This window comes from Nannobrachium achirus (genome assembly GCF_963921795.1).
Source record: "Nannobrachium achirus genome assembly, chromosome: 3".
Taxonomy (NCBI): Eukaryota; Metazoa; Chordata; class Actinopteri; order Myctophiformes; family Myctophidae; genus Nannobrachium; species Nannobrachium achirus.
In genome coordinates this window covers 71072511-71087510 of record NC_137812.1, presented here as the reverse complement: position 1 = coordinate 71087510, position 15000 = coordinate 71072511, and the positions used below count along the sequence as shown (strand labels likewise).

The following is a 15000-nucleotide window of genomic DNA, read 5'->3' as shown; positions in this document are numbered from 1 at the left end:
TCTCTGTGATGATTTTGACGATCAGGGTTTGTTTGTAGAGACAGACAGACAGACAGACAGACAGACAGACAGACAGACAGACAGACAGACAGACAGACAGACAGACAGACAGAAAGTCACCAGTGGCTGATGATAAGTTAGATGATGATGGAATTAAGAGCCAGTCAGTCAATTATAGACATCTGTTGTTTGTTCGCACTAACTCTCCAAATAAAGCCTTATTTATAACTTATAGTTGCATGCAGTAAACAGCAGATATAGATCTGCTATTTATTTACAGAGCACGGCACCCGCACACAAACCAAGTATAACTGAGGCCTTTTACACAAAGACAGCACTTGTACAACTTCATAGAGCCAGTGGATATGAAACCTCTTATCTACATATTCTAACTCAGGGCTTGACACCAAGGTCTCAGAGGCTCTGAAAAGTAAATAGTCAATTATGAAATTAAATGGTAGGTAAAATGTGTGCTTGTACACTGTTAAATCCAGTTGAAAACTGCCGAGTGAGTGGCGACAGTCACTTTGAAAAAACAGAACGAGTGCAACTGCTAATTATAAAAAGGTATAATATTTTTACAAGCTCACAGCACGGCACCGAGTGCCGCGCTGCGAGCTTGTAGATCTGCTATTTTTGAAGAAAAAAGAATTGGACCCGATTCTATAAATGTCTTCTAAATCCTTCTTCTAAATCAGTGGTTCTCAAACCTTCTCATGTCAAGGACCCCCAAAATTACATTGGCCGCAGACCCCATCTCAATATATGTCGTTCCAGGGACCCTCAAGAAGCAAATATTTGAGTTACAAATGCTCGCTTTTAAAAAGCTATACTCAAAGACTTTTACCCCCCAAAAAAATCATGATTTTTCAAAAATAGCAGATCTACAAGCTTGCAGCCGGCACTCGGTGGCGCGCTGTGAGCTTGTATATCTGCAATTTTTCAATAGTTAAAGCATTAGACAATTCTAGGCCTAAATGGGTATTATAAATAAGATACTTGATTGTTACGGGAGCCAATTAGAAGAGAGTCGGTCTGTCTGTCTGTCTGTCTGTCTGTCTGTCTGTCTGTCTGTCTGTCTGTCTGTCTGTCTGTCTGTCTGCCTGCCTGTCTGCCTGTCTGTCTGCTAATCTTGCAAACCACTGAACTGATCAGCATCATATTTATGTTCCATGCTTCCAGTAAAGACCAAGGGAATACAGTACATGCCTGAATATTTGTCCACGTTTTCTTTAATTCATAATGTCAGATCCACCGTGCTGCCATCGCGATCCCTCCAGATTTGGGGGGCGAGACGCGAGATCCACGAGGAAAGCACGACCGCTATAGAGCATCGCAGCGGAAGTCGATGCCTGGGGTCACTTTCACTTTCACCATTCATTTTCGCCATAGACTTTTACAAAAATATTTATAACAATTATGTTAAGCCTCGAACCAAGCCATCCAGGATGGAGGTGAATCATGATCATATAACCTTTTTTTCTATGAAAAGAACATTTTGAAAATCGCTAAACAAAGGGTAGTTATTAAATGTAGTATATCAAATAATGTAATATTAAAATATGTTTTCACATAGGATCAAAGGTTATATGGTCATGATTCACCTCCATCCTGGATGGCTTGGTTCGAGGCTTAACATAATTGTTATAAATATTTTTGTAAAAGTCTATGGCGAAAATGAATGGTGAAAGTGAAAGTGACCCCAGGCATCGACTTCCGCTGCGATGCTCTATTAGACCCTGTCTTTTGTTTTGAGTGGCATTTCGTCCAAAAACACATCTGACATCATTCTGATCCCCCCAGCCTTCAATGCATGCCCTTCTCCAAGAGGTGTTTTCATTACAGTCCATCTGGTTCGGTGATTCTCAAGCTTTTTATTTAACTTCCAAGGACCCCCAGCTTTGTACACTGTAAAAAATCCCCAAGCTACGCTGTTAATCTAACTAACCCAAGAACAAAGAAAAAGAAAGACATGCTATTTCTGAATGAAGTACTGTACGGTAGGTCAGTGGGTTGGTCCCCAGATGTTTAGCTAAATGTTAACGTTGTTTTCTCACTCAAGAAGTAAACAGACCAACATACAGTATAAGTGTATACATAATATCAGCACATTTCTAGAGTGACAATTTAAGGACTTTAAAGACCTTTTTAGTACCTCTGGTCAAACATCGGTAAAATTTAAAAATATTATTATAGACCGGAAATGTTGCGAGGCGTTGTGAGCATGTAGATCGGCTATTTTCACAATGGTATAGATCAAGTCAAACTAAATGTACTGCCAACTCCTACAATTCCAAGTGCTTGTGCAGGGTGGGGGGTCCCTAGTTCAAATATGATTATTTTGGGGGTCGCGGCCTGAAAAGGTTGAGAACCACTGCTGTAGGCGACCACCTTTTTAAGAGACTAGAAGCAGGTTGGAGTCTATTCATTCCAATGAGAGAGTGAACGTGAACACGGCTACACCACTTTTTTATCCCTGATGTCACTGAACGTTGATCATCACAAGCCACACAATCTTCCCAAGGTGTTTTTTTTTCTCAGAGAGACAAATCAGGAAGGAAATCTAAGTAACTTTAATTAGAGTTCTCAACGGGCCTGAAAATTAAGGCCCGGCCCTAACTGGGCCCTAAGTGGGCCCTAACTGGGCAGGCCCGAGGCACTACCCGGCACGACTAGTTAGCATACATTTTAGGCCCTACCCGGCCCGAAAACTTCGGGTCGGGTCGGGTATGGTCGGGTCTATCATATAGTAATAGTAATAAAATAATACAAACAAATGTTTTATTTTTTCATTGAGCCCGAGGCCCTACCCGGCACGACTAATTAGCATACATTTTAGGCCCTACCCTAACCTATCGGTCGGGTTCGGGTATGGTCAGGTTCGGGCAGAATTTGAGAACTCAACTTTAACATCGACCTGTCTCTGTCCCAACTCTTTGTGAGATCCGCCGCCAAGACGGCGGCGTACACTTAGGAGACCATCAGTAGGGTTTGTGTAGCATTACACCTCCAGTGGCTCCAATTGGGAAGGTCTATCTTTCTAAATCAACCATTGTTGATGTACAAATAAAACCCTTATGGGTGTCCAAAATGGACACTCTCAAGGAGCGAACAATGGAGCACATCATTGAAGTTGGTGCTCTCCAGAGACTGAAAGGAGGATTAGTCACTTCACAGCAGAGCAGAGGGAACTGCTTGCCTTAAGTAAATAACACTATAGTAATATATGGGTCATGAAAGCTCTGTCTTTAGAGCTGCTGCTACGGAGCTGCCTTGGAAAAGAGATCTTGTTGTTTCTCAACATGAGTTTGCTTGTATAAATAAAAGGTCAAATAAAAATAAAACACGATTCTTCAAAAGGCTGCTTTCTGCCCTAGACGTGGGAAGCAGCACATATCTGGAACAACTCACAGCAAACCACACAGCAAAATACATTTATTTTTCTATCATTCCTTCATTCCTGTATTTAAAAAGATATTTTTTTATTTTATTGTATTCAAATTGTCCCTTTTATAATGTGTCTTGTGGTCTCTCTTAATGCTCTGTGTCTTAATGTCTCAATGTTTTATTGATTTATAGTAAAGTAGTCTGGGATCACTTCACTTTTCGGGGTTGTTTTTTGGCCGGAAAGATCAAACCGGATTCAGTTTTAACCCAAAATAATTCCCCTGTGCTCAAGGACATACTTTTAGGGCCTATAATAAACTCCTTGATGCGGAGTAGTTTTGCTTTTGAAAAATGTGTTTGATATACAGTATGCATCTTTTAGTCCAAAGACTACACTAGGCTACTCGAGCATTGTAATACGGATTGGGGAAACAAACGGGGGGAACCAAATCAAAGTGACGCCGCTTCTTCTAGTGGTTTCCGCTTTAGGCAGAAACCAAACGGCCTGTTGTGAACGAACGAATAGTAAAGTACTTGGAAGTGCTAGACAAATAAACGTTGCCTTTGCTGACATTTTATAACATGATAATCAGGTTAAACCACTTACGCCCTATTTTATACGTTGTCTAGTGGCCTTTTTTCTCTATTTGAAAATGCTTTAAAAGTTTGGTATGCATCATATGGCACTCAGCACCACTTTTTTTTGGAGGAAAATATCCCTTTAAGTTCCTGCCCTCCGTTTGTGGGTAAAAAAAATGAAGAAAAAAAGCTACCTTACGTCATGCGACACATTGGACATTCATGGTTGTTTATAAAGGGAAGCAAAATATGTGGAATTCATGCTGAGATGTTTTATTTTTTTATGGCATCAACTCAGAGCCTGCTGTACAAACACAACCCCAAAGGAGGAAGGGGGGGGGGAGAGAGAGAGAGAGAGAGAGAGAGAGAGAGAGAGAGAGAGAGAGAGAGGAGCAGCTATTCTGGAGGTTCTGGGAGCTCTCATACAGTCTGAACATTGGATCTCTTAACCTCTGTGGCAGTGAGGTCAGTGTTTTCTGTGTGAGCAGCTCAGTGTGCAGGGATAGAACTATTTATTTTACTCCTCTTACTGTTAATGAAAGTACAATAAGTAAGCCTTGCCGAGCCCTGAGGCTCACAGCGCAGGAGCCTGCAGTATCTCCTGTTTCTGTAGCGTGAGACGGCTTGATGTACAAGCCGGATATGACACTAGTATGTCACAGGGACAATCCACATTTAGAAGAATCATGTAACATTATGTTGTTGTAATGTCCCAGTTCTTGAATCAAGTTTGTAAATATATTATTGTTGGTGTAGCTCCTGCTCACCAGGTGGGGCCAATCATTATTAACCCCAAATGTGTATTTAATGACACAGTTCCCGGTTTCCGGATATACTGAAGAAGACCAAGTACGGTGGGAACGTTTATTTGTATGCTATGCTGCTTGTTGTCTAAAATAAATATTGGAGCTACTGAAAGTGAGTTACGAGACATTTTTTTGTTTCTTAGTAATACTGCTCTGGCAGTTTCAGCTCAGCACCAAGCCACGGAGGATGTGCGATATTCTTCTTTGAAAGTAGCTCCTTTCGGAACCACTGGCTCCGCGGCTCTGCCGCTCCGAGATGTGGTTCCTGCTCACAGCATGCCCAAATAAGGTTTCTCCGGGGGGTAGTTCACCAGGTTATCAACCGCTCTTACCGTCACCAAGCGTTGTATCCAAAAAGCAATGGTCCTATACCCGTCCCTTGCATCTCTACTTTTTTAGAGGCGGGGGTAATCCAAGCGATTTGTTGAAACAATACTTTAAAAAACACTCACTTTGTCAGCCCGGTCAGTGTTTTCCCAATGAAATGTTACAGAAGCAACCACGTGACTCGCCATTAATCTCAAGCGAGAAATGGGAGCGTGTCGCAAGATTTCTCAGCGAGAAATGGCAACAGGGAACAGGCTGACAAAAAATACAGACCGGGCTGACGAAGTGAGCGTGTTTAAAGTATCCGTTTAAAGGAGCAGTTCACCCTCAAAATGACTTTTTTTCCCTATCTTTTACTCACCCCATGGAGACTTATATAAGTCTCCATATATAGATAATATATCTATATTTTGTCTCATTCCTAAGACAATACTTTGAGGAGTCTCTTTGTAATTCCGGATGGAGAGTCTCCATTTGGAATCAATGGGGGTACATTTATTATAATTAAATTGTTCACTTAGGAATGCGAGAAAAATTAAACATATTATTGAACTACTTCTTTAACACAACTGCTGCCAAAAAAAGACCCCTTTGTAGGGCTTCTCCGCCATGCCCGAGGAACCCGAAGATTTAGTAAGCTTTAATTATTATTATTTTTTTATCGAAGCTGAACTAAAATAGGCCGGAACTAATGCTCCGGGATCAGTTTCTACACGGACACATTATGGAGCGGACCGATTAACATTGAGGCAGCAAACCGGAAGTGGATGGTCCGTCCTCTATTCCGGCCCGTTAGCTTTCTGTGTAAACACCACGGCTTACAGATGGAGGACGGATCAATTTTAAAAATTTCAACGGATTTGAGAAGCTGATGGAATACGCGAACACACGATGCATAGCAGTGTCGCGCACAATGGGAACTGGATTAGCGCCCGCGTTAACAGGTAGGAGAAGCCAGCAGTGAAAGACATAGAAAAATCTTCGGTTCCTCGGCTGTATACAACCAATGAGTTAATACTGGAGTAAAAGGTTTGAATGCAGGCGTTTGGGGACAGAGTATTTCTAGTAATGATATTGTTGTATTGCTGCCAAACAGAAAACAGCAGAGTTCTTAACCTCACTGACCTGCCACTGGATGATGATGGGGGAGAGAGAGAGAGAGAGAGAGAGAGAGAGAGAGAGAGAGAGAGAGAGAGAGAGAGAGAGAGAGAGTCCGCCTGCTGCCATATTAGGCTGTCTGTCTGTCTACTTCAGAGCTCCCATTAGAACCCCACCCGCTGGGGAATGTTTACAGCAGAGCCCCCCCCCCCCCTTTTTTTTCCTATTGATTACTCACGCCACGAGACTTGAGTTCTATGTTTGTTTGTATTGTTTCGCATTCCTAAGACAAAAATTAGATTTTTAGTACATTTACCCAATTACCCCCATTGATTCCGGATGGGGACCCGAATGCATTCGGGGTCCCCATCCGGAATCAATGGGGGTAAATGTGTTGTAATCAAAATTGTCTCCGTGGCATGAGTAATTTGCATTTTGGGAGTGAACTACTCCTTTAAACATGTATAGTGTTCTCAGTAGAGCATCGCAGCGGAAGTGGTTTACTGGGGTCACTTAAAAATCGCCCATTCATTTTCCCCATAGACTTTTACAAAAATATTTATAACAATTATGTTAAGCCTAGAACCAAGCCATCCAGGATGGCAGTGAATCATGACCATAAAACCTTTGATCCTATGTGAAAACATATTTTAATATTAAATGATTTGATATAGCCTACTACATTTAATAAATACCCTTTGTTTAGCGATTTTCAAAATGTTCTTTTCATAGAAACAAAGGTCTCATGTTCATGATTCACTGCCATCCTGGATGGCTTGGTTCTAGGCTTAACATAATTGTTATAAATATTTTGTAAAAGTCTATGGGGAAAATGAATGGGCGATGTTTAAGTGACCCCAGTAAACCACTTCCGCTGCGATGCTCTATAGGAATACTTAAACACAGAAGCACCAGGGAGGAAGTGGAAGTGTTCCTGAATGAAATGGAAAGAAAATAACAGCACGCTCACAGAGGGGCTTCTTGCCTCTGTGAAAATAATGATAAACAGATCAGATATTGATCTGCTTCCTCCTAACGTGAATCTCTGACACCGCGTTTCTTAACCGATGTGTCGACCATTCCAGAAGTCATACGATTGGAAGTTATTGCTCTACACAAAAACGAGGAACGGGGAGGCGCGGGGAAAGGTTCAATCTACTTGAAGCGACGGCATGCCAAATGTTTATGTTTCCTGTACAAGGTGCGAAGAATAAGTGCACATCATGATGCTCTGTTTATGAGAGCTGTGTGTGGTTTGAAATCAGTGCCCTGTGTGCGCGTGTGTGCGACTGTGCGTGTGTGCGTGCGTGTGTGATAGACAGCACTTACTGTGTGCCAAAGTCCAGCATTGGAGGCTGGAAATGCAGAGGTCTTCCATTCTCCCGGGCATAAGGAGAGGATCTGCAAAGGAATGAAGAGGAACCGTTAGGAGTAGAATAAATAGTAAATGGTACATTTACAGAGATTGTGCATTACATTCCCCCATTCACCCACCGATGGCAGAGGAAACCATGCAAGGCACCAACCTGCTCACCGGGAGCAACTAGGGGTTCAGAGTCTTGCTCAAGGACTCTTCCACACTAACTCTGGGGGAGCCCGGGATCGAACTGGGAACCCTTCGGGAACCCTTCATGTTCTAAGACGGCAACTCTACCCCTGAGCCACTGCCACCCACACACACACACGTTTCTATCACTATAGCTTTTTGGCTACAGCTTAGCCAAAAAGAATCAGCAGATTTACAAGCTTACGGCGTGCGCAACACCGACGCACAACTAAGCAAAAATCTGTCTATTTCTCTCATTCTGATCGACATTTGGCCTTCAAGAGTCATTAAGTCAGTTTTACATTTGTCATAACATCTAATATTTAAAAAAATGAACACCTGAACATTACAGGATCGTAACAATACGATAATATCATAACTATATAGATAAAGGTATTGGGGTAAAATATAAATAATATTTTGTCCATGTGGCACAGCCCTAACTCAGACATACTGTACACACAGAACAACGATGCATTGGACTACGGTATATCGTTACTGTCACCATGTTTCAACATTTTATGATTTTTTGTAAATTAATCATACTTCATCATACAAGAGTGTCGTGGCAGCCGATCCACAAGCTCACGACAATCTCATTGTGACGCGTTGTGAGCTTGTAGATCGGCTACTTCAGCTATTTTCCACATTGAAAGTGAAAAGAGGGTTTAGTCTATCAGTGGATTTTATAGATATTGGCCGGGTTTCCCAAAGCGATTTTAGCCCATCGTAGCTAACGCATGGTCATAGAGACCAAACCCCGATCGTCATGCTCCCGTGTTTACATGGGTTGGCGCAGAGCGACTTATTTAGCCCCCTACAACTACACCATCATTCAGATTTCACAAACAAAGTGCTTAATAAAGTCTCACACCTGTCTAAATACGGTACGGCTCTCTATTATTACCCGTATCCTCAGTTTTCTTTAATAAGAAGCCTTTTTATCCGAACACTGTCTGTTTATCTCAATGGGGTTGGTGCACATGGGGAAGGCCAGGAAATACATGGGAAAACAGAACGCCATCGGATAAAAAGGTTTCTTATCAAAGTCAAGAACACGGAGGATACGGGTAATTATAGAATGCCATACCATATTTAGACAGTAGTGAGACTTTATTAAGCACTTTGTGAAATCTGAATGATGGTGTAGTTGTAGGGGGCTAAATAAGTCGCTCTGCCCAAACCCATGTGAACACGGGAACATGACGCTCAGGGCTTGGTCTCTACGACCATGCATGAGCTACGATGGGCTAAAATCTCTTTGGGAAACTCGGCCAATGTCATGAAGTTGTAACTAAATCATATCTACACTGGATCCATTGGAAAACAGATCCCCCCCCCCCCCCCCCCCCCCCACACACCCCTCTGTGCAAGAACAAACATGCACAGAGTAGAACAAATAAACACTGAGGTCCCGTCTGGTTTGCGTCAAGGATCTCATAAAGACAGAATGATGACTGCTGGATGAGATGCCTGGTGGAAAACCCATCATGTCATCATTATGTTTGACACATGCATTTCCATCGCTATTCTCAGCATAATGACTTTAACGACTGACATGTTTTTCGATGTTTATTTTATTTATTTTTATTTCAGTGTAGCCACACATTTTGAACAATGAATCTTAAAAGTATTTCAACCTAATTTCCAGGCCTATAGAGATCATACAGTGCAATAATGATGCTCTTTGCATCAATGTTCTATCAATGCACCAGGACAGACTGGAGAGAAGAAAAAGAACAGATCTGCAAACTAACAACGTATCACGGTGCAACATTAAATTAAATTGTAGATCTATTATTTTGTCCTGTAAAACCTACATTAGGCTGCACCACACGCAGCACTACATTCTACTTGCATGTTACATACAGTATTTCCAAACATTTTCCAAAAACACATGATTAATTCCAGGACTGGAAAATAGTATTTATCAGTTCTAAATATTTCCAGGAATGTCATGACCGTGGGAAGGGAACGCTGTTATTTTAACAGAGATTTGACATTTCTGTTCTTGCTAAAGATATTTTTGGGTCTTTTAGCCTTTTATTTTGTCAGTGGAGATAGACAGGAAACAAGGAGAGAGAGAGAGAGAGAGAGAGAGAGAGAGAGAGAGAGAGAGAGAGAGAGAGAGAGACAGACAGACAGACAGACAGAGACAGACAGAGACAGGGAGTGACATAGAGCAACGTTTGTCAGGAAAGGGGCTCGAACCCGCGACGCACTGTCAGGCTTACTTAGGAGCCTTGGTGCCCGGACCGCTAAGTCAGGATATAATGTTTCCTATTGTAAACCACAGCGTGTGCTCTGTGGCACCCGGCACTGAAGTAAAAAACTCAAATCCCCATAATCCATCGGGAGAAAATGGAATCAGGAAGTGTAACGCAGGAAAATGATTTCATCTCGGAATCTATCTCCAGATTGCATACTTGTTTAAAACTAGCCTAAAAAAACACTGGAAAAACCCTGGCACAAGCTAAATTAATTAATTATATACCTGGAAACTACTATGTTAATTCTTCATCATTTTGCAGGGAACACTCTGATGTGTCAACATCACCGTCACCAGGAGATCCTGGCATCCTCATTCCTGACGTGACAGTAAGGAGTCAAGCTAAACAAACAGTCAGCACACTGCATTGTTTTGCGTAATTACCACGTTAAGCATAATTATGCAAAACCAACAGCTGTCAGAAATGATGAAAAGACTGTCAGAGATGAGAATGGAGGTCTCTGTGCATTCAGTTCACACTGTGGTTGGAAGGGGGGGGGGGGAGGGGGAGGGGAGCTGCAGCTTCTAACCAGTCGTTGACACACAAACCGTAGGGTCTTGGCCTGCTGTGCTGTGGTGTAAAGTAACTAAGTACATTTACAAAAGCACACTGTACTTTAGTACAGTTTTTAGGTATTCATACTTTACTTGAATAATTCCAATTTCCAATACTTTCACTTCTGCTCCCACTACATCTTGGATCCAAATATTATTGTACTTTTACTCTAGCCTGATTTCAGACTCTGCGCTGGAGCTTGAGTCTGAAGTTGTCCCTATTCTATTTGATTTAAAAGGGGAGGGGATTTAAAATTTGAAATTCCCAATCACAAGAGATCTGGTGGGAGGGGTTGTGTTTGACATGTGTACACACAACATTCCCCCTTCCCCCTGTATGACAGGAATCAAGTTGTTGTCTTTGATATTTCATTGATTAGAGAGAAGCACTAACAAGCTATTTCAATGACTGCAGTTCAAACCCCTTTGAAGTTCAAAGGGAGCAATTAAGAGCTCTGGTGAGCCACCCCTCCCTCCACTGTTTCTGTTGATTTTCAAAAGTTAGACCCACCCCTCCTCCGTCTTGCATTGATTTCATTGGTCGGTTTGCCAAGACACCGATAGAAAGAGACGCATCATATGACAAAACCAGACCAAGAGAAGCAGTCCACTCAGAGAGTGGGCGGGTCTATTGGCTGGAGCCAGGCAACTTTTACTCCACTACATTTATTTGAAAACATTCATTACTAGTTACTTTGCAGATATACATTATAATATCACAAAACATACATTAACCACTTTAGCCCTATTGTATCCACATCTTTCCGCAGGAATTTACTGGACAATTTTTTGCACCACACTTCCGGTTAAAAGCAGACATACAAGCTCACGTCGCGCCGCAGATGCAACCGGTGTGAGCTTGTAGATCACGCTCGGCTGCGGCGCCGGAAGCTCCGTGCAACTTCTGCGCAATGCATGATGGGATGTTGGAAAGTTGTGGATACCGTGGCTGTTTGAAAAAAGCCGATCTACAAGCTCACACTGTGAGCTTGTACATCAGCTGTTTTCGAACATGTTTGTGCTTTTACTTTTGGTACTTTAAGTACATTTTGATGCCAACACTTTCATACTTTTACTCAAGTACATTTTGAATTCCGGACTTTTACTTGTAACAGAGTATTTCTGCATTGCAGTATTGATACTTTTATTTTAGTAAAACAATCACACCCAATGTGAAGTGAGCGGTGGTCGTGCTTGCATAACGTCTTCAAACTAGGATTTAAGTCTAGGATGTACAGGCTACAAACACACACACACACAATGCTATGGCAAAACATGACAGGAATCTGGCTACAGACACACACACACAGCCATGCTATGGAGCGGTCTACCACCGCTCAAAAATGTTTTCCACCAGTGGAAGGGAGGGGAGGGGACCTCCAGCTTCTAAACAGACGTTGACACAGAAACCGTGGGGTCTCGGCCTGGTGTGAGTGTGTGTGTGTGTGTGTGTGTGTGTGTGTGTGTGTGTGTGTGTGTGTGTGTGTGTGTGTGTGTGTGCGTGCGTGCGTGCGTGCGTGCGTGCGTGCGTGCGTGCGTGTGTGTGTGCGTGCGTGTGTGTTCTGGGTTGCAGTGCATGAGATCTTAAGCCATGTTTGGTTTCAAAACAGCAGTGACAACAGAAGCCTGGCTCCCTGAGCTCTAGTTTCACTCAGGAAACTGCTCTCTGCTCCCTGCACGATGAGGATGATATGACTGACATCTACCTTTCACACACTGTTCTATATACACTAGAGCAGAGGCCCAAGGACCCCTTAGCTGAGAGAGAGATGAAGCAGGGACCCCTTAGCTGAGAGAGAGAGATGAAGCAGGGACCCCCTTAGCTGAGAGAGAGATGAAGCAGGGACCCCTTAGTTGAGAGAGAGATGAAGCAGGGACCCCTTAGTTGAGAGAGAGATGAAGCAGGGACCCCTTAGCTGAGAGAGAGATGAGGGACCCCTACTATATTATGCTGTAAAGAATCGTGTTGCAGAATAAACTTTTAGATATATTTTATAGACGTGTTTGACTGCATAGTGCATTATTAATTTGGATTCATGTCAACGTGTATTTTCAGACAGCTAACCACTTGAACCGTCACAACTTAGTAAACTTGACCTTTTTCGATGCATGCGATGTGAGAGTGCGCTCTAGCCAATAATAATAATGCAATGCATTTGCAATAATGCAATGCATTTTTATAACGCTTTTCTAAGCAAATTGCGAACTCCAAGCGTGTTACAATGGTCTATTCATTCATACATTGGTAGGTGAAGCGGCAAACAACGTCGAATGTTATACCAAGCCTCTTAGCTCAAAAATAGCCGATCTACAAGCTCACAACGCCTCACGTGCCCTTACGTGGTCACTTCAGACTCATGGCATCTGGACCAAGAGACAAAAAGCTTGTTTAATTTAGGCCTAGAATTATTTCATGCTTTAACTATTGAAAAAACAGCAGATATGCAAGCTCACAGCGCGGCACCAAGTGCCGCACTGCAACCTGTGATTTAGTTTTGCAAGTCTTTGAATATATCTTTTTAAAAGTGAACATTTGTAACTCAAATATTTGCTTCTGGGGGGTCCCTGGAACAACATGTTTTGAGATGGGGCGTCCGCGACCAAATGCATGTAATTTTGGGGGTCCTTGACATGAAAAAGTTTGAGAACCACTGATTTAGAAGAGGGATTAAGAAGACATTATTTTATAGAATCGGGTCATCTACAAGCTCGCAGCGTGACACTGAGCGCGGCATTCGGTGCCCCGGTCTAAATGACTTTAGTAGGAGCTTTGTGTCCCTGCAGCCATAGCGGCAGTAAACAAACTAGTTGAAAACAGTGGGTTGGGCACATCCAGTTGGTGCTGGACACAGAGTCTGTGTGTGTTTATGTTTTAGCTGCACTGTATTAAAGAACGGGTACACATTATTGTGTATCATTATTTTATGCTTTAACTATTGAAAAATAGCAGATATACAAGCTCACAGCGTGGCACCGAGTGCCGCGCTGCGAGCTTGTAGATCTGCTATTTTTAAAAAATCGTGAAAAATTTAATTTTGACCTGATTTTATAAGTGTCTTTTGAATCCATCTAAGGTTTTTTGAAAAAAACTATTTTTCTATATGTCAGCAATCTGGCCAGCCATCATCAAAGAAAAGGTCCTTTTCACCAAACTGGAGCTCAGTTCTTCTGTTCTTGAGAGACTACTATGTCAGTGGTTCACAAACCTTTTCATGTGAAGGACCCCCCAAAATGATATTTATTTGGCCACGGACCCCCATCTCAAAATATTTAGTTCCAGGGACCACCCCCCAGAGACAGAGATTTGAGTTACAAAAGTTTGCTTTGAAAAATATATATTGAAAAATGTGCACACATTTTCACGACTTTTTCAAAAAAATAGCAAATATACAAGCTCACAGCGCGGCACCGAGTGCCGCGCTGTGAGCTTGTATATCTGCTATTTTACAACAGTTAAAGCAGTCAATAATCCTAGGCCTAAATGGAAGCCGTATTCCCTTTCAAAACGCCATCGACAACAAACCCTCCCCTGAGCTCGAGTTCCGCTCCGAAAAAACGTCTCTCTCTCCTTGCTGTCATTTTCACAGAGAAAACATGCACGGCACATGACTGCTTGACCTAGAAGACGTCACACGTTGGAGACGTTCTACTGTAGCCATGGCTATCGCCTTACTGAGAACCAAGCCGGTCCAAGACACCCAATAATGCCAGCGCAGCACATAGAGGACAGTGTTTTCATACGGAGGAGCCTCGTTATCAAATTACTCTGTTTCACATCAACACCAGAGTAAACCAATAAGGGAGAATAATGATGACAACGGAACCCTCTGACCCTTTCTTGCTTCTTGTAATGGCATCTTTTTTTTGTTTTGTTTTTAACCCATTTAGAACGGGGTACACATCATTGTGTATCATTATTTTATGCTTTAACTATTGAAAAATAGCAGATATACAAGCTCACAGCGCGGCACCGAGTGCCGCGCTGCGAGCTTGTAGATCTGCTATTTTTGAAAAAAATCGTGAAAATGTGTGCAAATCTTTGAATATATGTATTTTTCAAAGCGAACGATTGTAACTCAAATTTTGCTTCTGGGTGGTCCCTGGAACCAAATATTTTGAGATGGGGTTCCGTTGCCAAATAAATATCAGTTTGGGGGTCCTTCACCATGAAAAGGTTTGAGAACCACTGACATAGTAGTCTCTCAAGAACAGACGAACTGAGCTCCATTTAAGTGAAAAGGACATGACATAGAAACATAGGGTTTTTAAAAAAAAAATCTCAAAAGACACGGGTCAAATCGGGTCAAAATTCTAATTTTCACGATTTTTCAAAAATAGCAGATCTACAAGCTTGCAGCGCGGCACTCGGTGCCACGCTGTGAGCTTGTATATCTGCTATTTTTCAATAGTTAAAGCATCAAATAATGATACAC

At 42.3% G+C, this 15000-nt stretch overlaps 1 protein-coding gene across 1 annotated transcript in view; it reads right to left on the bottom strand.

Annotated features, from left to right (window-relative positions):
- tmem131l (transmembrane 131 like) overlaps positions 1-15000 on the bottom strand; it is a 120022-nt gene that overhangs the window by 66911 nt on the left and 38111 nt on the right. Inside the window, exon 4 of the mRNA XM_080721259.1 lies at positions 7527-7598. Within this exon, the coding sequence (XP_080577385.1) occupies positions 7527-7598 (72 nt within the window). The remainder of the gene's footprint in view (positions 1-7526; positions 7599-15000) is intronic.